General features: G+C 44.2%; 1 protein-coding gene across 1 annotated transcript in view; it reads left to right on the top strand.

Moving 5' to 3' along the window:
- The first annotated feature begins 295 nt into the window (after positions 1-295).
- Positions 296-26,120, top strand: part of KSR1 (kinase suppressor of ras 1) — a 68,832-nt gene continuing 43,007 nt past the window's right edge. The window contains exon 1 of the mRNA XM_051635907.1: positions 296-647. Within this exon, the coding sequence (XP_051491867.1) occupies positions 390-647 (258 nt within the window). The 5' untranslated portion in view covers positions 296-389. The remainder of the gene's footprint in view (positions 648-26,120) is intronic.

Raw genomic sequence — 26,120 nt, forward strand, 5'->3', positions numbered from 1 at the left:
GTGGCTTGGCCAGGTGCAACGCCCCGGCCCTTTTCTCCTTCCCTGGACCAGCACCGGTCAAAGTGAGTCGAGCTACAAGCCCCGGCATACCTGCGAGAAGGCGGAAAGGGCGGCAAGAAGCTGAGGCGGGAGGAGGGAGGAGCTGAGGCAGCAGCAGCAGAGATACCGAGGCGGGCGCTGCGGGGCTGGGGCGCGGAGGGGCGGAGCAGCCGCCGCCTGCCCGGCCGGACGCGCCCGCGGTCCCCGCCGCCCTGCATGTTAATGCGCGGTAATTGCCCAGAGAGGAGAGGCGGGGCTGAGCGAAGCGAACCGGCGGCTTCCCGCCCGCCCTCCCTGCTGCTCCCCCCGCCGCCGCCGCCTCTCCTCCCCGGCCTCCCTGATGCCGAGGGATGGATAGAGCGGCTGCCCTGCGAGCCGCCGGCATGCTGGAGAGGAAGGAGCGGAGCGGCGGCGAGGCGGCGGCCGGCAGCGGCGCGGGGCCCCGGGCGGGCGCGGCGACGCGGGGCTTGCCGGCCGTGCGGAGCACGCTGCAGCAATGCGGGCTGCTGCAGGACCTCATCGACATCTCGCTCTCCAACCTGCGCGGGCTCCGCACGAAGTGCGCTGCGTCCAACGACCTCACCCAGCAGGAGATCCGCACGCTGGAGGTACGGGGCTCGGCGGCCGCGGCGGGGACGGAGGGGAGACCCCGCTACCGCCCCCCCCGGGGTGCCCCGCTCCCTGGTCCTCACAGTTTGAGGGCCAAGGCCTGTCCCTCCCGGGGGCTGCCCCCTGCTCTGGCGCCCTTTCCCTCCAGCCCCGGGGGCCGCACGCCCTCACTGCTGCCTGGGCCGTGGTGGGGAGGGAGCCCCTTCCTACCTCCCTCCACCCCCTGGGTCGAGGCGGGTGTGGGGGTGTCCGTGGAAGGGAAGGACCCCCCCAGCCCTCCTGCAGCCCTGTCAGCAGGGGTCGGTCCCTCCGCAGCCCGGCTGCGGGGCCAGGCTGGCCGTGGCGGGATCCCCCGCCCATCGCTCCGCCGCTCCAAGGGCGTCCCGCGGAGCTCGAGGGGCGGGCAGGTGCGGGGGAGGTGCGGGGGGAGCCGCCGGGCAGAGCCGCGGCTGCCGCAGCCCCGGGCAAGCGGAGGGTGCTCTGGGCTGTCGGGGAGCGGGAGCTGCGTGTGCTCTTGTGGCCGTGCCCCCGCCGCTCCCCGCCCCTCTGCCCGACCCGGGGCCTGTCGCTGCGCTCCGGCGTCACTGGGAGGGGAGATGCGATGCGAGGTGGGGACCAGAGGCTACTTGAAGGCTCCCTAGCGTGAGATGTGTCGGCACATCGCCTGGCCTGGGGAGCTGGACAGACTCACCCGTTCCCTCAGGTCTTTGGTGTTTGCTTCTGATGGTTCCTGCCCTCTGCTCCAGGCCTGTCTCTCTATCCCTGGCTCGGTTTCACGGATCTAATCTGATCCTCCTTTTCCCTCCGCTGGTGTGGCTGACGAGCAGCATCACGGTCCAGGCTGGAGAGATGTTTTGCTGTTTGGAAAGATTATACGAAACTCTTTAAGCACAAAACACGTACCGTTGTGATGCTTTCAAAGAAAGGCTGCGTAAGCCTTACATGAGTCTGCATAAGTATTTAGAAAGGGAATGTAAATTTGTATTTGCTTAGTTTGTTTGACCTTTAAATACTTAAGTAACATTTCCTTTTACCTTGTGTGCAGGTAGTGTTGCTTTAAGCAGAGTAAACAGTCCCCCCTCCCACCCTCTTCTTAGATGGACATGTCAGGTAAAGGCTAATGGTCTTTTTGTCTAGTCTGATGCTGGAGCACTGGGCCGTTAGAAGGAAAGATTATTAGAACAGTGTTAAGTGTAACAAACATAAATGCTGCAAAATCTATTGCATAAGAAATGAAGGTTGGGGAAAAAAAAAGAAAAAGTGAAACAATAGGTGGTAGGTAGCTTTTGGCACAACCTCTCAGAAACCTGTTGTTCTTCCTTCTCTCTTCCTCTGGCTTTTTTTTGGTGGGATTTTTTTTTTGTTTGCTTGTTTTGTGGTTTGTTGTTTTGTTTTGTTTCAAATTTGTAGCACACTCTTTCCTCCTGCCACCTTCAGATACTGTTCAAAAGGGTATTCCTCATAAAAAAAATGTTTGTGTAGACTTTTGGCAACCCTGCTGAGTGTCTTAATTTCCAAACAATGTCAATCAGCATAATTTTTGAAAATTATCATCACTATGTTGCTGGTGGACCTGTTCTAAAAGGGAACCTTTATTCATGAAGGATAAAGGCCTGCTATCATCTTCAGGGTCTTCTTAAGGCAACAAGAGCTGTTTGCAGGGATAGCTGATGAGTGTGTGCATGCATTCCTCTTAAACATTTATCTGCTTAAAGAAATGGGTGCTACATTCACTGATGATTGTAAAATTTTGATCAGAAAAAAGTCTTATCTGAAAAAATTCCTTTAGTGTGAAGTCCAATATATGATTTCTCTGGGAATTCAACCAAGTGCTGGGCCTCTGCCAACACATCAAGCTCTGGGCAGGGATATAGACTTCATGCCCTTTGCTCTGTTCAGTTGCCTGTACCAAAAAAATGTCAAGCTTAGCCTGAATCTTGTGCCTAACTCTCAGGGTCAGTCTGCAGGGGGTTTGTCTACAGATGCAGAGCAGAGAACCAGCCTACAGGAGATGAGGGTCTGTGTATCTTTCCCTAAGTCATAGCTACCCATGGTGTACTGGAGGATGGTGGGCTGCAGTGTTGTCTCTAGGACTGGGTGGCTTGCCTGTAGCATCCCATGGTGTCATTGCTGTGCCTTGGTTAATGTGGCAGAACTGCAGGTGTGCTCATAGGCATTTGCTTCTCAGATCCATCTGTGGGGACAGGTGCCCTGATGCTGCAGGGAGCTGGGGTTACTGATGTTCTGATGGGGACATGCAGCTCTCTGCACACTGTAGGCAGCTCCTCCAGAGTCAGTAGTTTAACCAGAAAGTGGGAGCTAGAGATCTCCAGTGCCTGTGGTGGTTCTCTGGGTGGCCTTGGTGAGTTGCTGAATGGGTCTGTGGGTCATGATTAGTGGCTACTAGTGGTGTGGTCCTGCAAGCCTCCTCTGAACTTCAGATTTGAATCTACACCTGTCTTCTGTTCTTGTGCAGAATTATTTTTTTTTAAAAAAGAATTACGAAAATGGAGCTGCATTAGTATAATTGGTAAACTGTGTAGTAAAGCCACAGGGAAATGATAAAACATGAGATAAAATTAGCAAACTGGTAACAGGAAGTACTAGTTTGGGAAGGGAGAGGACTTGACTCTGGAAGTTGAAGAGGCTCCTGAGGCCAGATGGGAAGCTGCATGTGTGTGTTTTGAAGACAGTCCAACATACAAAGTAAAAAATCAGTTTGTTGATTTCACTTTTTGTTTTTATTCAAAGGGACAAAAAGGCAGGGAAGCTTCTGTAGTATGATTTGTATGTAGCTCACACACCTCTGAAAGTTCTATGATGTCTAGTTTTGGTGTCAAAATCTTGGGCTTAACAAGTGAAGGGCTGTCTTCTTGAACTCAATCTGCCATACCTGTGAACTGCTGGCATTCAGACCAGCCCTCTATGGGGTGAGTGGTGTCAGGTGGACATGGCTGTCTACACTTTGTGCCAGGGTAGGTCAGACAGCAGTGTGTGGTCTTTGCCACTTTTAATTCCCGGGTTAGCACAGCCCTGAAGTGAAGTTCTGAAAGTAGTTGTCAAATGAATGGAATCAATAGCCTAAAACAACAGTGCAAGTGAATCTAAATGCTTATTTTTTTACTCTAGACACTCTAGCTTGGTCCTTTTGGCGCCACTTCCCTCTGTGCCTGGTCACAGCTTAGAGAGCTGTCATTTATACCACATGATTCAAAGTCGAGAACATCAAGCTAACTAAAGGTATCTGAGTGCATGCTTATGTCCCTCCCAGTCTTACTGAAATGCTTCAAGTCCTTCCTCATTCCTCTTGTGTATAAGGTCTTCTCAAAATCAAGCACATGGTAGATAAGGAATTCAAACCAGAGCCTTGGCAGGTAAGGGTAAGCACTCATGGTAGCTCAGATGAGTGCAGGGAGAACTTTCTGTAATCCAGAAAGAGGGGGGCAGGAAGAAAAGACAATGAGAATTTCTTGCCAATGATGTGTTGGCTGTAGATGTGTTACATGGACTGACATTGTTTGACCTGTAGGGAGGCTGTTTCTTAGAAGGGCAGGGAATTTCCCTGTAGTGGAAAGTAGACTGTGTTAGTTTGGTTATTAGTAGAGTAAGTTCTCTGTTGCCACAAGGTCTTGTATTTTATTTTTTTTTTAATTTTTGTATGTTTTGCCTAATAAGTGCTTGGGTGTTTGTCTTTTTACCAACCCTTTGGCTTGCTTTCAGTTCTGTCCTGACAGGCTTACTCACTTCTCAAGTTGACTACAAAACTGAAATGGAAATTAATGGTAACTTTAACCCATACCCAAGAGAGCAAAAAATGTCTTGCCAAGTGGTGAGCATCCAGTGTTTCTCCAAGCATGCTTGGAAAGGAAGAACTCTGACAGTCTTTAACTCTGTCCCTATGCTGTTCCTTTGCATGACAAATTGGTTTTGCAAAGTTAGTAGCATATCGTTTTTCCTTTGTACAAGTGGTATCTTTCTGGATTCATTTCTCACATGAAACTACTAACACTGCAGCTCAAGCCAGTCTCTTGGAGGTGGGAAGGAGAACACAGTCCTATGTGCTGGCTGCAGGGAAGGTTCCTAAGGTTTCTCAATCTCTTCTGCTGAAAAAAGCATAGCTGGCTTGCTAAACTGTGGGAATTACCTGTCCACATGGGACACTTCCCCCTGCCACCCCCACCACTTTTAACTGCAGCAAGGATGAGGCAGGACCAGGCTGAATGGAGATCTAGAGTGTAGTTAGATTGCAGATGTATTTTCTTTCTACCTTGGCTCTTGCATCATAAGAGCTAACTACAGCGTTTCTGGCATGGAAGCTGCCTCCAAACTGGTTATGGTGGGAGTGTCAGGGTGGGGTGGTAGCACACATTGCCAAGTTCTTCCTGTTCAGAAAAACTGTCCTCATTGCCCTTTGGCTGGACTACGTCTGTGCCAGAGACCCTCCTGGCCCAGTGTGCAAACATCACTTTGACCTCTTCCTCAGGAATGTCTTCTCTCAGCACCTCCAGAAAATACAAATCCAGATCAGAAAGCGTAACTCCAGCTGTGCTGTGTCACAAATAAGTCTACTGCTCCACAAATCATTCTTTCATATGACTTGAATGATACGCCTGGATTAAATATGTTTGAACTTGCTGTGGCATTATCTTGATTCATTTGGCAATTTAGCCAGAAAAGGTGTATCTCTTATCTAGCAATCTCTGAGCACAAACAAATGCTTTGAAAATGGGGGGGGAGGCATGAGAGGAGAGGAAGAGGAATTGTAATCATCATCCAAACTTGCAAACTGGAAGTTGGGCATGTGGTATGGATAAGGAAAGGAAGACTGTGTGTTTGAAAATTTGTAGTGGGAGTAGTGAATTTTTTATGCCCAACAGCAACCTGTAGCCACATGTTTTCAGTGTTGTTCAGCTGAAAAAACTTCCTTTTCCAGCAGGTCTTATGTAAGAGAAGAAGAAAGCCTCTTACTTCATCTTACTTTTTGCATATATGCAATGCTTTTGTTTTGCTTAAAGGTGTCTGCTTTTTTGTAGGACTCTTTTTTTTTTTTTTTTCCCCCCTAAATTTGTACACTTGGAGATTCTGTTTGACTTAGAAGGAGAGAGAACCATAAATTATTATCAAGTCTGTAAACACAGGCTTTTTCTTGTGACAATGTGTCTCTGTATATGATCAGGATTTGTACATCATAATGGAATTTAGCTCATCTCCTACCATTGATTTTGTATAAACATTCACAGAAAAAGTCATCAGCAGTGTTTTAACTTACCTGCAGTTTCCAGGGCAGGCTCTGATGAGTAGGCTATCAAGATGAAGATATGACAAGGGCCTCACTTCACTTATCTGTCAAGGTCTGTTTGTACTTCTCACCTTGGGTTGGATTCTATGATGCACTGATGGGGAAGCAAGAAAGGAGGTATCAGAGTAAGGCTTTGTGCTGCCTTTGTCTCTCTAAGACTGCTTGTGTGGTCACCGGATAAGGTTAAAACAGATTTATTCCTGCTCATCTTCACAGAGTCAGCTTGGAAACCCTTTTCAGCAGCTGAACTCTAATAAAGAGGTTCAGCAGAGCCTGGAGTTGAGACTTCTGGACGTACGTGCCTATGCACACCGACAGGAACCCACAGTCGTTGTGCTAGACAAGCCTCAGTCTCCACATATGATTTCTGATGTTTATTTATTGCATGGTCAGAATTGATCTAATCAGGGAAGTAGCCTGACTTGAACCTCAGCTGTATGTAGCTGAACTCATGGATGTAATCAGGCTTGCACAGATACCACCAGAGCAGAACTTGGTCTGCAGTTCAAGTCAAATGCTGGCTATGAACTGCATTTTAGAGAAGGAAAACCCCAATTAGTGTTACAGCTGGATACTAGTGACAAATTTACAGCTATGAGTCAGCATGGTGGTACACAAATTTGTCACCTGGTTTTGTTCATAAATAGGAACAGTTAACAAAAGAAGTCACGTGACAACACCAAATTATTTAGGGAACAGTTATGCTTAAAAAAATATTTCCAGCACAGACCATGTAATTTTTCTGATGCTTGAAGGATAAACCCCCCCCTTTCCTTTAAGGCTAAGATTTCTTCTTTTCAGCCCATAGGGATTTTTTAACTAATCTTTTTTTTTTTAATTTTTTTTTTAACTGAAAGGAACATTGTAATGAAAGCATTGCACTGAGACACTGGCTGTGTCTCACTGTTTTGGGGGTTGGAGAATGTATTGGCTAGATAACTGCTGTGGTGAAAGGTACAGTATGATGTACAGGTTACACCACCCAGAGATACTGACTCAGTCATCTCCTAGATACTTCCCTCCCTGCTCATTTCTTGCTCGCACGGAGCAGCCCCACACAGTCAACACTACCAGCAGCACAGTGTTGCCACAGCTAGCAAACTGGGGGAACAGGGGCTCTTTGAATCTGAAAACACACATGTTAATAACAAACAAACAGGTGCTTCTTCCAAGACACAACTAGCAACATGACCTTTCAGTGATGCTTTACGTTGCTGTTGAAACTAATGTGGTTATTGAAGTGCACAGGAGATGAGGAGCTGGCCAGTGTTTTTGCTTCCAAGCAGCCAGTGGGGTTTTTTGTTTGTTTGTTTGTTTTTTTCAGAGGAGGGGGGGCCCAGGAAGAGTTACTAGCTGGAAATAGCTTGCAGCTGTCTGCAGAAGTGTACAAGTTTAGCCTAGCAGAGGGATTGTGATGTTTGGCACAGTGGGAAAAGCACATGATAGCAGAAAGATGTTCATGGGGAAAAAACTGAAACAGAACTCAAAGCCAAAATATTTCCTTGCTTTGGCTCTGTTTGAGCCTTTTCAGGTGTTATTCAGGATACTGTTCAAAATACCTAAAATGACTTGTTTCCTACCAAGGAAAGCCACAATGGCAGCCAGCTTTTCAATAGCAATCTCCCTTCCTACATATGGACTGTGAAGTTTGTAGCTTGACTAGCAACACTTTTGGTCAGCCAAAAGTGATTTGGGGAAGGGGGTGTAACAGATGGTGTATGCAGAATGTGTGTGCCTAGGTGGCTGTGACTCAAATACACTTTCCATGCTTTAATGAATGAGAGGGAAAAAAAAGAGAGAAGTTACTGTTGCGTGATGTTGGGTTTTTTTTAGCAGTGATTTTCCTAAAAAGAGAAAACAAGGAGTTCCATGTGTTTCTTCTGGTTATCCCTGGGGAGGTGGTTGGAGGGACAAGTTGAGGGCTGGAGCTGCACCTTGTTGCAGGCTCATGACATCCTCTGTCTAAGAATAAGATTGGTGAGTCCTTGTCATTGCCTTGAATTTTTTTCTGAGTGTGTTGTCTTCTGAACCCACCCCTTAGACAGAGATAAAGGATGTCCTGGCCCATCACACCGCTGACCAGGCTGTAGTAGTTTTAAATTTCAGTAGGAAGACTCTGCCTTGATGTCCCGTGTTTAAAGGACTAATTCCTAGTCTCCTGAGACTCACCATTGGTGCCATATATGCTATGTTTGCATGTGTCCACAGGGAAATGCTAGTTTGCCCTAAGTTAAGGCAGTGACTATCCAGAAGGTAGTTGAACAGTAGTTATTCTTTTAATGTCAGTGTACATGGAATCACAAATATCCTTTGCAGAACCTCCCTGGATATTTGCTCAGAAAACAGTTGCAATTAAGCTGTTCATGCCTATTAGCCATTCCCTGTCTGCTTTTGGGGTTCTTCAGACAGATTTGCTTCCATCTTGCTCCTTGGTACTTTTAAATTTGACTTCAAAGTTAAAATATAGCTACTTTTTCTCTAAGGAATATATTCTAAAGTGAACAGAGGCCAGGTCTTTGTCATTCCTTTTCTGTCTAGAAAGAAAATCTATTTTGTACTGTGTGTATCTTGGGGAAGCCGAGAAGAATCACAGGAGACTTAATCAGTAGAATAAGGAATCATACTTTGATCAGGGGCTACAGAGTGCCTCTGATATGGTGATTATTAGTTATCCCAAATGGAAGAGCACAAATAGCAGAAGCAGTGAGATCTGCACTAGAGCAGTAATTAACATGACACTGAGAAACCTCGCTGGGATGCAGCAGATCCAAGCACTGATCTGATCTGATCTGATGCTGCCAAACCAGGTGATTGGGCACAGTTGTCAGAAAGCAGCTCAGGAGCCTCAGGTCCGGGGCCCTGAATATCTTCAGAAGCCTTTTGCAAGTATGTTTAACAGGCAGGCAAGCACTCTCCTGCTCAGTTCTACTCTCATTATGTGCTTCTAAAACATAGGCTTGCTGATTTATCAAAGAACTTTCACTTCTGTTTGAAGCAATCTAAATTTAGAAAGGAAGTCTTGAGCTTCTCATTGCTACATTGTGTGTGGGCTATTGTTGAGGCTTGCAGATTCCAGTGTGAAGCTTTATTTTTAGTTATCAGTGATGCTGAATAAACTGGAAAAAAGAAATCATGACTGTGTTTTACAGATTGGAAACTTCAGCAAGGCATCACTACTAAAAGTTACTGGATAGGAGAGGTAAATGGGTCTCAGGAAGTAGAGTTAGTGCAAGATGTGTGTCCATGTCCCTTAGGCTGCCTTATAGTGCTCCAGGAGAACATCTCCACACCTGTTTCTCTACCTATCCTTAAAGCATGAAGAATTTTCTAGCCATATTTTTTATCTTCCAGAGCAGTGTTTTCTTCTTTTCACCTTTAGAGTAAGCTAGAGGACTAAACCTGCCACTTCAGGATACAGTTGCATAGCTCCACTGAAATAAGCAGCAGTAGTAAGTTTTTGTTGCTTAAAGCTTCCTGACATTTTTAGATGTCTCCTTAAAAACTGTTCTTCATCTGCCAAGCAAAACATTTCACTTTAAGGGTCCTTTTGCCTTTCTGACCAAAACCGAAACTCTCCACAAAATAAAACATTCTTGCGAAGCCTTTTAACTTTTAACTCTCCCACAATTTCTACAGAGACAGTTTTGGGGCCCTCTGACCAGCACTGCACTGACACACTAGCTGGGTTTGTGCTGAGACTGCATTTGCAGGAAATACAATCCTACTTTAGCTGAAGATGTTTTTTATAACGATGTTGAATGCACCTCTGTAGCAGTCATTACCTATCTGTATCTAATTAAATGGGCCTTATCAGTTGTCATCTGCCAGTCTAGAATTGGAGCCATAGGTAACTTAGCTGAATACTTCTACTGGGTTAACACTAGTGTTTAGTTTTTGATTCTTATGGAAACTGAATCTACACCACCATTCTCCTGCCAAAGCAGGCTGTAGTTCCACTGATGTGTTCTTTCCTTTTTTTTTTTTTTTTCCTAATACTACGTTATTAAAATTGCCTCATTTGCCAAGAATAACAAGTTTGTGGTATGAGGTGAAGAGCTTTGAAGTTAATGGACACCTCGCAACATAAGATTTGAAACTGAAGGTCTTAGTGGCTGCCCCTTCTTTTGAGTGAGAAACGAGTCCTTTGGCAGCAGCACTGCAGGGGTGATGCAGCACTGCTCTTGGCTGAAGCTGCAGTGCTGTTGGAGTCCTCCTTGCAGCTCTTCTGGTTGAGTTGAACTGCCTTTGCCATGTTCCTTAACAACAGGGTAGATCCTTCCACGTAAGATTGATTTTTTTCAGTGTCCTTTTGAACTGTTGTGCTAAGAAGGGTGAGTTGAGAGAGACTTAGCGAGGCGCCCATTTTTCATGGCAACTCAGGGAAGAGGATGCAGAGCTGACAACTACAAGATAGGCCAGTTTTTCTTAACCCCTCACCTCACTGTGTTTGACATCTGATTAAGGCAGCTGAAAACTTGACCGGAATGCTAGTTCTTCCTTGCAGGGCTAAAGGGAGACCCCTTTCCAGATAGACTGGAAGTGCTTGTGACGTGGGAACCTGAACACTGTGACAACAGAGACCTCTGAATTGTCTGAGGTGCATTTGGGGGCATCTTTCTCATTGTTAGAGACTGCTGCTGGACAGGAGAGAGCTTTGAGCAGGCTGCTGGGGAGCTCATAGAAGCATCCACGCTCATTTCTGGACACCATTGTTGTGCTAACTTAGCCAGGACTGGCTAAATCCTTTTACTAGCGTTAATCTGTATCCTTGTTCCAGTTCTCTTAATGGAAAATTCTTCTGGTTCTGAATATTTTCCAGGCACAGCTCAATTATGATGTACCTTCAGCCTAGTGAATCCTGCTTGTGCCTGCAGTGGGTGCATTGTGCCCCTTGACTCTCTCTCTACCCTGCAGTCTTTCCAGCACTGCAGACAGCCTCCTGCAGGCCCCACAGTGATTGCCTGACTCAGCAATTTTGCACAGTTCTGGCTTGATCCTTCCTGCAGCTGTAAAACCAAGTTGCAGTGAGGAAGGGGAAACATATGAGGAAAATGCATGGACTGATCCATGCCCCTCCCCTTCACTCCTCCTCATGGATCCTCAACATACATAGGCTGGCTCAGCCTTTTGTGTCTTCCTGACAAGAGGAGCCTGGTGTGAGGTCTCTTCCATACCAGGCACGACCCCTTTATACTGTGAAGAATAAAGTCTCCACATTCAAAGTATATTTTGCAGGGTGGGTTAGCAGCATGGTCCTTGCCAGCCTTCCTAACTAAGCCTCAGTGGTGTGGGAACAGCATCAGCAAGCACTGCAAGTCTCTGCATTGCTAGAATTTTTTAGAGTTCTTCTAAGTGCTGAGCCTTCAGCATCTAGACATGAGGAAACTGGGAGAGCCACCTCATGTAAGAAAGGCTCATTTCTTTAGGAAAAAAATATTTTGAGAGTTTTTCCTGTAAGAAGTTCTGGTACCATGTCTTTTTGCAGTATTGGCATATTGAGTAGTCCAAAGTGCCTTGTGTTCACAGGAGAGTGTAGTCTGGTTCCTATGCTGCTGTGCAGATGGTTGCCAAGTCTAAGGATAAGACTTTCTGAAGTGTATGACCTTCCTGTCCTTTAATTATAAGCATTCTGGGAAAGGTACAAGTTAACCTGCATGGCAGCAGTTGTGAGAACCACCGAGGAGAGGGTTGAGTTTTGCAGTGTTTGTTTTTCAGATGTGAGATTGTCTAACAGTTTCCCCCTTAGACAAAAATCTGCATGTACCCACTCCTGGTGTAACTGACTGCAGACAGATGAGAGCAGTGTGGGTAACAAGGCAAGGCTTTGTTTTGATCTCGTGGAGCTGCACCACAATCACATTTGATTGCTTTGAAAGCCTGTGTCTGAGCAAATAGATGCTCTTACCCCAACTGGGATAGACAAGCTCAGAGATTAATGCTGAACCTTCATTTCTGCAATTAGTGGAACAGTTACTATTGTCTGTCTTCTTTCGAGGTTGCAAAACAATGGGGAGACCTTTCACAGCTTAAACTCTGAGTGAGAGGTGGGCAAAATGAGGCAGCTTGATCAGTGGCTCATGCCCCAGCTCAGGAGGGATGGCTCAGTTCTCAGGAGCTTCCCAGGTCACTTGGGTGATTGCTGGGGTACAGGAAGATTATTTGTACAATGAGAACAATGGCACTTAGTACTGTCCAGGTACCCCTCCTTCATCCATTATGCTGGTGACACAACACACACTTTCACTCAAGAGGGTTCAGATCCTTCTCATGTAAGGATTTAACTTAGATTCATGTGAAATAGGATCTATTATTTACTTTAGCTAAGGGTTTGACTTCAGACAGGAAGCATTTCCTGTTTTGTCCCTGGTAATTTGGGGATCACACTGCCCCTGCCATTGCAGTTCCATGTCCAGCATCCAGCTCCCAAGTGAATGACTGGAAAAATCTCTTTCCTTAGTGACTAATGTCCACTTGAAAGGCTGTCTTCTAGCTCTGTCTAGAAATGGTGTGGTTGGCTACCTGCCAAATATTTACTTTAATATCTTTCAATGATGATTTCATTTCCATAATTTTTTTTTTAATGCTTTTGCTGTTGAGGAATGGGGAAGGTAGTTAGCAATACATCCTCAAAAGAAAGCTGTTTCCAGGTGCTGGCAAATTGGGCTATAAATGTGTGTTTGTGGCTGAGGGCTGCCATGAATTCTGTATGAGGGAGGGATGATTTATTTTGGGTATTGCATCCTCTGATGGGAGCTTATATGGGCAAGATTTATTCTTCTGGTGATCAGCCCTGCTAACTTTTTTTGAAGCATTGAGGATTATATCGGAGCAGTTTCCACTCAAGTTTCTGCACTCAGCCCAATCCCTCTGTTTACCATGACTTTGTTCTGCTACTCAAAATGTCAGCTGAGTTTTATGGTGCCCAGTGACAGGCACCCAGCCTGGAGGTGTGTATCAATTCATCCCAGCCAGAAATAAGCATGACCTCTGGGCCAGGGTGTTTGTCTCTTGTGAAACTCCACAGCATGTCTGCTTCTGCCTGGCTGTCCAAGTCTGACCTATTTGTAGAAGAGCATTTAGGGCCTGTATTGTGACATTCCAGCTGTGCAGTCTGCAATGCTCTAACATGCTGCAGTCTGTATTTATTAAGATTATAGCATCACTTCTCTTTAATGGCAGCTGAGAGACCTAAGCAGTGAAATTCATTCAGACAAGAGAATGAGAGGCACATCTTTGAGATGAGCCTTGGTTCTACCCTGGGCTGCCCTGCAGCTGATGGGAAAGAAATGCCTTCTTTTTTTGGGTCTACCTTTCTGGAAACAGACGTTAAAGCAGCATGCTTGTGGTTCATGCCCTTCTTAGGAATTGTTCTTTGTGCTGTGGAGTACAAAACTCTTCAGTTCTTAGTTTCCAAGCAAAACCTTGAACTGCATGATGTGCATTTGGACATTGGGGCTACTTTAGAGTTAAATATAACTCCCTGATGTTAGGTTTAGGTACGTGTCTCTTCTTAGGCATAAGGTAAGGAATAGAGTCCTTTCTCAAAGGTTGAAAGACATGGAGATCACCTGCTGTGAGCTGTTTTCCTTTCTCTTAAAGCACGTATGATTTGCAGCAAGGTAGTCATTATGTTCCTTTAATGTATTTTCCAACTATTATTTCATCCATAAGCCATAGCTTTCAATAGATACACAGCTTTAAAAGTAATGGCCTTGCAAAGTTTTATAGTACTGGCTACCAAGTACTGTGCTGTTGTATAGGCTTAATCACTACCAACAGTCCTCCATACAGCCTTTATAAAAAAGCTTGCCAGTTCTATGCCTCATCCAGTTTCTAACTTTACCTGCTGTTTGCTGCTCATCACTAAAAGATGGAGCAAATGCTTTCTAAGCTGGTTGCCTCAGAGATTAGGTACTTACTCTACAGGTGCCCAAATGCCACTTGAGAGGACAGCCAGTGCTCTTGCTGTCACTTCAGATGCCCAAAGGCAGAATGAAGGAATGACCTCCAGAACAGCCAGCATCAGACAGGTGGAGATCACTACAGCTCAGTACAGATAAAAGTACCTTCTTCTAAATTATTTTCTCATGTTCTGATGAACTTCTATTTGCCATCTGCCCTTTACACAGTTGTCATATCATTATCTGTTCTTTCAGAGACAATTTAATTAGATCTTCTTTCAGGAGGTTTTAATCGAGTGTTATGGGGTTTCTGGTAAATTATTTACAGCCATATCACTTGATGGAACACTTGGCCTGCTAAAGGTATCATGTAAGTGACATATCTATGCCAAAGAGTGCAGCTGGCTTTAACTTAGGACCCCCCTTGTGTTCCTTGGGGTTATCCAGTTGACATTAGACCAATGTTGGGTTATGTGAGCCCACAATAGTAGAACCTGACTGTGACTCTGCTGAAAACAAAGGAGTTGAAGCAGTTTATAACTAGGGTAAAAGCTGAATTTAGCTCTAGTCTCTGCTGGCTCTCTTCTTTTATAAGTGACTTTCAAGGTAGAATGTCTTAAACAATGTGGCCTTGACCCTCACTTGAAGCTTCAGCTATTTCAACAGAAGTGCTGTTGTACTGTTTTCAGGCTTGGTTTGATGTAAAGTAAGGGTTTTTTTTTTGAATGGGCACGGTAGTAAAAACCAGCACTCAAATAGCAAAGGATAATAAACTGAGAAAGTGGGTATTTTTAGAACCCAGAAGGATTCTCTGTCTTATTTCACCTGTATATTAAGGTGGTAAAAATTTTGCAGCTGTAAGATATCCCTTCTTTTTTCATGTTGTGGAATGCTTGTTTTAGCAACATTGGTTTTTTCCACTTCAGCTCCCATTCTTTGTGAGAAAGCTCCAGCATGGGAGGAAACCAGCCTGTCTCCACCTCTTAAGTTTACAGCAGTAACTATCTTCCATTCCTTGTTTGCATAGCCTCTGAGGTAAAATGCAGTTTGAAGATATATAATCACTGTTACAGAACTGGCACCTATGGAAACCTTATTCCAGGTATTTATTATGCTTATTTGGAATTTACAATGAGCACAAGCTTGGGTGTTTTTAATGCTTAGTGTGCAGGCTGTAGATGCAACTCAGGTTGCATTCATTATTGGAAAATTACTAAGTACTTTTGAAGATGAGTTTGTCTGTCTTCCTTCTGTCAAATTCCTTCCAGTGTAGGATTTAATAGAATAGTTTTGCAGTTTCTTGGTGGTATCTTGTTTCACTTGATGGATTCAACATGCTGATAGAGACAAATCCAGCTCAGTTGAAGCTTTGTGATCTGATCCAGAGCAGAGGGCAGCAATATGCTTTCATGCTACAGTAGTATGCCTTCATTCTTGAAGCACAAATTTCAACTGAGTATATGGAGTATAAGTATAACTGAGTATAAGGCTATTTGATGCACTATGGGAGGCTGTATCTGACATCAGGCCCATGACTTTATCCTGCTTTTAATTCTCTTCTATGCATGTTAAAAGATACAAATCTTGGGTTCACTTACCCTGTGCATCTGATCAATATAAGTTGATGCAGAAATTGTCAAGATTTTGTAGTTGCACGGTGAAGTACAAAATTTGATGTAGTTATCTTGCATGATATTTATAACTGGGCTTAAAGTGGAATATAATGATTGTCAGAGTCCTGTTTGTATGAAGATTTAATTTATTCATACCTGGCTTTAAAAATCTCTGCCACTGAAATTATTTACAGTCCAATTACTCTTAAGATCTTTCTCTGCATTTTTAAAAGTTTTAATCTTTTTCTGAGGCAAAAAATGAACTATTTAGTATAGTTAGGAATCAAGAACAGCATGTAGGAAAGTAACTCTATCATTACTTGTGCCATACATTCTTTCAGTGGATAAGTGCAGATGTTTGACTCTAGGAAATGATGTTAGGGAGGTCCTGGAAACCCCCCAAGAGACCAATAGACAATTTAACAGTCATTGTATCTCGATGGAGATCATCATTTGTCATGAGCCTTTTGTGAAGGAAAAGACTAATTTACAATCTCATTGTGTAGATGTACTGGATGTGTCAGCATGTTTTGAAAGGCTCCTCAGAATGAACAATTGGGGTGAGAAGTTGTGTGTACTCCACAGTTCTCCCCCTGCAATAAGAGAGAAGACTGCATACACTCAATCCATGCACTTCTATCCTTCCTCATTCTCCAGAATGACCAAAGACAAGAGAGTTTTTTAATGTTTGTAAGTGAAAGCTGAGCACATTACAGTCTCAGCTGAAAGGAACTGAAACTAGTCCATTTATTCATGAGAGCAGTGCTACTGGCCACTGTTTTTCTAACCTCACTTGGCAAGTAGCTAAGGCAGACACATTTCAGAGAAAGTGCTTGTAGTCCTGGTGTTACTGAGTATTTGGGACACAGGATAATGTGTGAGTTGGTATAAGAAGGGACTTAGTGCAATACAAGTGCTGTTTTAATTCTCACATTGGCTGTTACAGATGGCATGGTTATGAGACAAATGAGGCCTTAGCACTGCTTATCTGGATTGGATATCTGAAGCAAACTCCCTACAGGTTATCTGCTAGTCTCAAGGTTCAAGCTCAAGTGAAACTATATACTTGTTTGCTTTATAGCCTGGTCCCTTCCTTTCAGCTGCTGTGTAACCCAAAAGTTTTTTCCTCTCTTTCCCCATATATATCATCACTGGTCTGAAGCTTGGAGCAGCTGCTAGAAGAGTACTTGCCTTTGCAGCAGAAGGCCAGGTTGCTCTGTCACTGAGTGCTCCCCTCCCCCAGACTTGGCTATTATTTATGCAACATGATCTAAGCCAGAGTGGCTGGGAGCCGATGGTCCAGAGTTCATTTCCAGTTATTATTGTAGTACAGAGTCAGTCTGGTTAGAGGTACTCATTTCCAGCACAGAACATATACCCTTTGAAAGCATAAACAAACTCTAGGTCAGTTTTACTTAGCTTCACACACAAGTGTTTCAGCTAAACAGGAAAAGCAAGCTAGAGCTGAAGCACTGCAAGAAACTGGTTCAACAGTCATCCATGCTAAACTAAGTAAAGCCCCTTCTAGAAGAGATGTACAAGGAACACTAAGGTCTAAACCTGCAGTAGAAGCTTCCCTTTTCAGTCTGTAGACATGTACTAAGTACAGTTCTTGGCTTTGCCTCAGTATGTGTATGAAATCCTGAGCTGGGCCATAGCTGAATGAGACATCTGCAGAATTACCTTGCCTGGCTGGGGTCAGACTTCAGTGGCCCTGGCAGAGGTGGATGTCCTGACTCGAATGGCCCGAGCAATGACACCTCACAACCCTTTCTGCGGGTGTAGCTACCCTGGAGTTCAGTCATCCTGGCTACCACTATGCAAGCTAGTAATCTTAACTGCAATGCTTTTCTTTCCTTATTATCTAGGATATTACTAGAAATCCTTCATAAACAAGATCACCAAAGGCCCTGGCTTTGAAGGCAGGTGTGTTCAGAAGTTGTTGTGGTGTGGCCTTCTAGATTGAAGATGAAAGGGGCTGAACTAGGTGAATCACAACCCTCAAAGTATGAACTTTAGCATTGGGGTACCACTTTTGGTGCCTGTACAGTCTCAACAACAGCAATCTGATGGTAACTACAGCCAGCACAGGAGCACTGAGTTAGGGTGCTTGGCTACTAGCTGTAAAGCCTCCCTCAGGTGTGCTTTGCTGCAGGCTAGCACAGCAGTGTTTTAGATGTGAGGCTGAAAAGACACTTTGTACAGCTCATTATGTGAACACAGAGATGAGACCACCTTATGGTTGTTCACTTTCATTGCCTCATTCCAGCTATTCATCTGTATGCTGCCCTGGGAAACAGGAGGTCAGGCAGCTCATGGAAACAAACTGGTGTCATAGGCTGTTAAATTCAAAGGCCAAGTTTAATAGGGCAGCACAGCCCGATGGGGAAGGGTTGCCTCTGAGCTGGACAAACAGGTCACACAGGTTTCCAGACACTCTGTCCTATGTTAGCAGAGCACCAAGGCTGCAGGAGCTGGATGGTCTCAGGTAGGAGCAGCACCAATACTTTTTAAGATCAAAGTGAGGCTCCATCAAGCTTTGTTTAGCAAGAGTCCATCAGAATAGTCACAAATGTAAGCTCCTCATCCAAAGCATCACTGTTGTCACTGAACTCAGTTTCTTACTCAAGATTGGCAGCTTCACTTTGGTCTTTGCTATACTCTTTCTTTAGGGAGACACCAGCTTGGATATCATGATCTGACCATTTCTTCCAGATTTAGGGAACAGAGGTCACGTCCTGCTTTGTCTCTCTAGAGGTGACTCCTGCTCTTCCTGTTGCCTCACTCTTTCTGTTCATGTCCCTGCAGGATAGCAGGGGGAGTAGGAAGGAAGGAGAACTAGTCCAGTACAAAATCTCATCCAACAACACACAGTCAAAGAAGCCCAGCTACTGAGCAGCAGTATTAAAGCAAAGCAGTAGAACTTATGCACATTGCTCATCTCAGGACCTCCAAAACAAAATCAGGAAAAAGACAATAAATAAAACCTTTCTGCAAAACTGTTCTTCTTCATAGCATTTCCCCACATCTCACCTTAACCCCAAACTAGTCCTTCATTCTCGTTACAACACTAATGCCTTTAGTGGGATGGTCCTGGGGTTTCAGAGGGATTTTCTACCCACAAACCACTGTGAGAAAGTCCCTCCTGTGTTTTTTGGGGTCATTTGCTATCCAGAATGCTCTTCTCCCTTGTTCCTAATTGCATAGAAGTAAATTTCTCAAACTGTGTTAAAACTCGTCAATCTTTAGCCTTCTGCAAACACTAAAGTGAACATACTAGGAGTGTGAGTCTTCTACACTGGGAAATGAGGAGTGTTTTGGGGAAGGGATTCTTCAGCTGAGGATACCTCAGGCATAATTGGAATTTCAGTGTGTGTTGCACTGCAGCCTCACAGTGAGATGTGCTTACTTACCATGTTGCAAGAGAGTTGGGTTTTGGGGCTCCTTGCCTAATGGGAGGTGTGTCTGAGACCTCTTGGGCTGCACACTCTGTTCCCTTATATGTTCTTCCCACTTACAAGTCAACTACACCACACAGAAGTTTGCCTAAGACTGTAATGTTCCTGATTTTGAGACAGCAGAAAGGCTAACCCGAGGATGCACAGGACTGTGGAAAGAGGGGGAATTGGAAAGATAAGCTGTGTGGATTTACACGTTTGTTTTCTAAGCACGAAAGAGAGCTGACCAGGAAAGCAAACTCAGTATGATTCCCACTTACTAATGACATACCCAGCCCTGGAGGAAAGATAAAAGAAAACTCATACAATCCATTGACTCCATTTTATTTTTGAATTGTTTTAGGAGTTTCTTCCAGAGCTGAGCTGTGGGTGACCTGCTTTCTACTTGGCAGCTGAATCTTGGTTATGCTTTGCACAGACTTTTCATTCCTATATTTTGTGACTCAGTGCAGTGTACACAGCACTCCAGAAGCCTTCTCCAAAACTGATGAGCAACCCAAAAATCTCTTATCCCCACTGAATGGCAGAACATACCAAAGTTATTCTATTTTTCCTCTTAAAATCTGAAATAAGCAAGCTTGCTTTACAGGATCAAAGCATTTTGAACAGGGCTGGGTTTAGTGGATTTTGTTGTTATTGACAATCTTAAAATGCAAGATCTTAGCAGCTTGTTAAAATAAAGCTGGTTTTGCTGTTTTAAAAGACAGTTTCAGAGAATATGGCAAGTTGCCACATTCCAGTTAAGCAATTTCCTATAGTTGACTTTTTTGTTTTTTTAAATGTGGTTTTTTAACCATCTCCCTCCTCCATTTTCCCTGCAAGAAGCAAAAAAAAATATTAAGAAATCCCAAACCACAGAATTCCCCACCCCTGTATTAATACTTATACATTTGAGGTGAGTATTCTTGGGAAACCATGAAAGGCCAGTATCTACCAGGGACACGTTTGCATGTTTTGACTCATTGTGTAGTGTAAAGATCTGCAGATTTTAAGCATCTGATCTCTTAGAAACAAATGTTCATATGGAGTGTTGGGGAATATTTGATATCAAGTCTGGTGTAAATACAAATACTTCCTTTTGACACTTTTTTCTTTCTGAATGAGTTACATATTTAGAATCCAGTTATAGTGCAGAGCCCGAAGTTTTTATAGCTGAATAGCTCTTAGTTGCTTCAGGGAAATGTGTTATTTGTGTTAGTGTAAAAAAAGTGCATGATGGGTGAAAGAGGCAGTGAAGAATCTGTTCCCAGGAGCTGAAATCTGTCCAGGTGTGTGACTCTAAATTATTCTTAGAGTTATAGCTGTTGGCAGTACAAATATCTTTGCATAAAGAAATACAGCTTTTATGTTAATTGCTTTTTTGTCTTTTTCTCCTTTTTCTATGGCTCCTCACCTTTTCTCCTCTGTGGATATTCAGGTCCATCCAAAGAATCAGACTCCACTGCTTTTTGCTGAGAAGTTTCACTGAAATAGTGCTGGTAGTTTGGAGCAAACTCTGCTTGGCTCATCATGAGAGCAGAATATGGAGCCTTGGCACTAGTGACTGTAACATACATGGCAAACTTGAATTTTTAAGAACTGTGGTTTTTTTAGAAGTAGTATTTTCCTTCCTAAGGGTGGTTTGCCTTTCTTTACTGTAACAGGCCTCAGAAACAACTCGGTAATGAAATTTTTGGGAATCCTGCCCTTACAGATTTCAGCTGGTGACAGGAGAATGAACAGGTAGCTGCTCAACCTCAGAAAGCAGCACTGCTGGATCTGCTGCTCTGGTGCAGTTTAAAGCAGTGAGGCTGACTTCAAATGCCATGTTCCTCACTGAGGGAAGGGGGTAGCAGTAACTGTCTTGCTGAGTTTAGTGGGTGGGTGTCCTGTGAAAACAGGCTTTGGCAGGTGCACTTAAAAACTGTGTAACTGATTTAAGAACATCTGGTGACTAATTGAGAAGGAAGAAAAGCAGGCAAGTTCTCAAGGTAGTGAGTAATGCTATAGCTTCCTATTTTTGGGTGATGTCCCCAGTCCTCTGCCTTTCTCTTATAAATTCAAGAAAATGATTGGCAGTGGCAGGGTTGTAGAGACAAGATGCAACATGCAGGGGGTTTTGCAGGCAGGACATGGAAATGGACTCCAGGACATGAAACACTAGGCTGAAGACCAGCTCAAGCAGCTGAACTGCTTCTGTTGAGCTGTGGAATGCCAAGCACAAGGCTCTAATGTCAGCTGAACTGTTAGGGCAGCAGGCAACACAAACAGGACCTAATCCAGCTTTCTGGGAAATAGGTGAATCTGGAGGATCAGTTTCAGGTAACTTCAGTATTCTTTGAATCACATTATAGCTGGAAAGCTAATAATAGTTTGCTGCTCATTGTTTAAATCTAGTTGATCTTTGCTGAAACACACAGGATACATAAGACTATGAGGAAAAGATGGAGGTAGAAAGTTTAAGATGTTCTGGATGCTAAAGAAAGACTGCTGATACTTAGGGATTCCTGCAGTTTTGTTCACTGGTCACATGCTGGCTGAGCAAATGTAGTTTTGTATTTGTGGAGATCCTCAGAACAGCTGAGCTTTGGAAGGAGCACCGATTTGTTCTATCTTCAAACTACCATCTGAACACAATATTAGGAAAGCTGTATGTGGGCACAGACTTTGTGCCCCTGAGGTAGGTCATGAGCTGTCTGCAGCACTGCTGGATCCCTCACACATTCATAGGCCTTCAGTGTAGTTCTGGCCTTGTTCCTCTGGAGAAGAGCTGTAGGAAGAACTACTCCAGGAGTGGTTTATATCACACCTAGGAGAAGGTGTAGCAGAGTACCAATGGCTTTTAGTCTTCCATGGTACAGGTGTGGTTCAGTTTTCAAGAGTATCTGAGGGAAGTCAGTATTTTGAGTAATGCCAACTTATTTGTGCCCCTTTTGGAAAGGTCATGATGAAATGCTGTAAACCAAAGAAGTCTGAAAAAAACACGAGTGATTTTTGTATGATGATGAGGAGCTGGTTGGTTGCTGTGAAAAATCTCAAAGCTGAAGGAATGAATTTGTATCCAGCACTCAGAACAGTCAGTTGGCAGGCAAAAAATGCAACATAGAATCCCTTTGTCTTTCCCCTGCTCCTTAGGAGGGGAATGTTTCCATGACTCCATGACAAAACAGCATACAGGCTTCTTACAATGGCTTTTTATTTTCTCATATGCAGTCATGTTTTTTTCTCATTTCTGGTCACTGTCACTCAGCTGAGTCCCTCCTCTGATGTAGTCATCTGAGCAAGAGGTTGAGCACAAATCCTCAGTCCCAGAGGCTGCTGAACTTACTTTCCAGTGGATAATCAGAGAAGAGACTTCAAGATAAAAGGGATCTAACTAAGCCCGTGTAATGCAAAAGGGGTGATGAAGGAATACGTTGAAGAGTGCTAAGGAGACTGTGTGGCATGAGAAATGGAAGATGTAAAAAATAGCAAAGCTCAGGGGATAAACAGAATGAAGGAGAACAAGTGTGTGAAGCACCTAGAAATGTTTCTGCAGGCTGATGCTTTGGGATTGTTTTCTGAATCTTGGAGCGATCAGGAGTTCTGCATGAAAGAGATGGTAAATGTGAGAACTTTCCTGCTGCAAAACCCTTTTCCCAACACCCAACTGGAGTGGAAAGTCAGGCTCAGATTTCTCACAAAGTCTGCATAAAATAATTTTTGGACACACCCCCAAAATGCTTAAATTCTGATCTTGAACTGGCACTTTTCCTTTCATCATACATTTAATGCAGAAGTAAAATCTTTTTAAAAGCATTTTTTTACTAGAAAAAATGTTTTGGAAATGTTGCTTTCTGTCCATAGAATGCTTTGAAAAGAAGAGACTCACCTAAATCACTTTCATGGAAAAGTCTGGGTTTTTACAAACTGTGACAACACACTTCTCTTAAACAAATAAAAACAAACAGAGGAAAAAAAAACAACCAAAAGCCACACTTCCTTTTCTGACTAGGCACAGAGACAAAAGTGCTGTGCAGAGTTTCTGTGGAAATTCACAGAAGTAATGGATAATGCATCTGGCTTAAAGATGCTAAACTTGGAGCTTGTTGTCTTTGTATTTCAAGTGTTGATTAAAATCTTTCCAGCCTGTTGAGTGATGCCAAGTGGCTGTTGCAGGATTGCCTGCTGGATGGCCAGTTGTTGCTTATCAGTCTCCTCAGTGTTTTTCCTCATACAACTATCACTAGGTCAGCAACTATATTTTCCTCCACTTTCCAAGTGGGCACAACGTGGTTCAGATGAACGTCTCAGAGTCACAAATAAAAAAAAGATGTTCTTTTGTGGAGTGGGAATCTGGATTTAGGTGCCTCCGCTTTAAGCACTATATTTGTACTTAAACTGGTTGAAACTCCATCTGGTTGCTACAGGCAAATGCTAACCAGTGAGACAGAGCCCCAGAGAGATTTTTGGAAAACCAGAATGTGAGCAGTGAGCCATGGCAGCTTTCTTATCCAGTGTCTGTGAAAAGAGAAATGTGACCCCAGCCCTTGCCAAAATAACTCCATTCTTTCTAGTGGAAAGCTAATAATTTGGAGCATTTCACAGAATAAGGTTGCTTAGCTAAGACTTCTTAGGGTGCAGAGACATAGTGCTGGAGACCTGAAACCTGCTCCTACATAGGCCTTTTCTGTATAATCTTCTTCCCCAAAGTCCATCCCAGCAGCAGTTTGAGAAGTGTGTATGTCGGAGGGAGGAGGGGAAGGTGGAACTCTCCAAGTGCTCAAATAATGAATTCAAAGGAGCAGAGGATTTGATTTCAGTGCGTTTTGTTTCCTTCCCTTGGTCTGCTAGTAAGTCCAAGTGCTGCAGAGAACAAGATGCCAATCTGTCTCATTCCTCAGCCCAGTGCCTGAGGGAATGGAAGAGGCAGGAGGTTTGTGAATGTATTTTATTTTATAGAAGCTTCAGAAATAGAAATATGTAAGATGACGGGGAGATGGTTGGGAAGACAAGGGGAAGAGAAAGGTGAAAAAAACCTTTGGGATAAGGGAGAGCATCCTGGGCAGGAAACTGCTTCATTCAAGGAGCTCAGTTCCTTCAGACAGAGCCTGGGAACTTTCAGGCTGGACATGCAAAGTGGTGCCCCTTAGACTCTCCAGGTCCCTGCTGAGAGCTGTGGCTGCTCAGTATGTTTCAGGATGAGGCTTTGCAATGAAGAGGAAGGGGAAGTGCGGGAATATGACAGGGACCTGGAATTATTCATTCCTTTCCAGACCCTGCTGAAGGAAATGCCTAACTTTCTATTTTTTGCTGTAAACTTTATCATGCTTTATCTGTGCTGCAAGTTTACACATGCACAGGTTGTTGTTTTCTTTATTCCCACCTTCCCACCATGCAACCAAATATCTTTGAAATTTCTTTTACAGGTGTGTGATCTGTGTGCAATCATAGGACGCTATCTTAAATGCACTTTAAGTTTTGAGTTTTACAGAGAGATCCATTAATTTCAACAAAACCCCTATCCCCAAAAGATAACCTGGTGTTGTCTCTCCAGATGATGAACCTTTTGTGGTCTTTCTCCCTGTCACTTGCTGCTTTCTGGCTGCAGCCATTGCAAAACTGGCAGGGGATGTGGGGTAGTTTTCTTTATGGGGGGAGAGATGCAATGGATTGGCCAAGACACTGAACAGTTCTAGTTACAGGGAGAAGCACAGTGTTAGCATTCACCTCTGTATAACTTCATGGGCTACAATAGATGAGTTGGACAAGTAATTGTTCATCTACAATACTTTGAGAAGCCTGTGTTTTGTTAGAACCTGAGCACCTCATAAAGTCCTCCCTTTTCCCCAGTTCGGTGGAAGCAGGGTGGCACTGGATACGCTCTAACAAACCAGGAACTGAGTCTTGAAGACTACCAGATGCAGAACCATCCCAGTATGTGAGTTCCTAACTCAATACTGGTGTCTGCAGGGCATCTGGCCTGCAGTGGTTTGCTTAGGAGCATGCAAGAAATAGGAAGGAGAGGATGGATCTAGGTCTAGGTTTCCCCAGCTGTCAAGAAAGTTGTATTCAGGGCTGATCTTTGCTTGGGGCAGGGAGATGGAAGTCTTCAATTTCTTGAGGCTCTCCAGATTCTTCCAGTGCTGTTATGATGCAGGTCACTGTCTCAACCAGTGTAGAATCCCTGGAAGGGATTGTAGGAGATTCTTTCTGTTGTCTTGCCAAAGGCATGAGTAGCTCTGCCCAGCCCACTTCTGACAGATGCTTGTTAACTTATCGTGAAGGATCTTGGTTGAGGGCCAAGCCTGTTGAACTAGCTATTGAGGACCAGGTTCTGGACCAATGGTGATACTATTCCAGGTGGTCACCCAGTCTGAGCTGGTTAAGATTTGGCTGCATGTGAACAGATACAGGATCTGGGGACCCTGTGGAAGGAATTAAATGAGTGAGAACAGAAGGTGTGCTGGGCTTGGACAGAAGTATTCTTCATAGCAGGGTAAATCCATAAGCCTGCTAAATGGCACATGCACTAATTTAATGAATGGATAGGAAACCTTAACAGGTCTGCAGGCCAGTTTGGAGCAATTATATCCTTCAGTGTCCAGGAGGAAGCACTAGCCTTCCTGTGCTTCATATGGAAATAGAGTTAAGCCAGAGAAGCATGGCTGAGCTAAAGACACTAGATGGGTGCTGGAGAGAAGTCAGAGCTGAGGAGGCTGAGCTGGAAATCTGATGTGGAAGCAGCAGGGTTGTGCTCAGCACATGTAAGTACAGTTCTTAGTCTTGCAGAGCACTCTTAATCATTCTGTTGCAGGTCCGTGTCTTCAGGTTAAAAAGGAAGGGGGAGGGCTTTCATTTTTAGTGTGCAGTGGGTGAGAAATCTTTGATATTTAAGCAGAGGACTGTTCCTGCAGCTGCATTGGGTTTACATGCCTCCTTAGGATGAAATCTTTGAAGAGAATCATGTTATCAGGCACAGGGAACCACCTGATTGTGCAGTTTCATCCTTCCACTCCTGTTCTTAGCTGGGGAGGCCTCAACTGGGTGTTTACAGCTCCCCGTTGCTGGGATTGTGAAAAAGAAAGGAGGGGAAAGAAAAGAGGTCGTATGTGGCCTCCAAGTGACCCAGAAATTATGCTGTCTGCATCATCTGACAAAGCAAAAATAACATACTGTAGTGTTTGGGCAGTGGCTATTGTGTCAGCCCCAGGCATGACTGAAGGTTCAAAGGAGAATCCAT

Source organism: Apus apus, chromosome 18, assembly GCF_020740795.1.
Source record: "Apus apus isolate bApuApu2 chromosome 18, bApuApu2.pri.cur, whole genome shotgun sequence".
NCBI lineage: Eukaryota > Metazoa > Chordata > Aves > Apodiformes > Apodidae > Apus > Apus apus.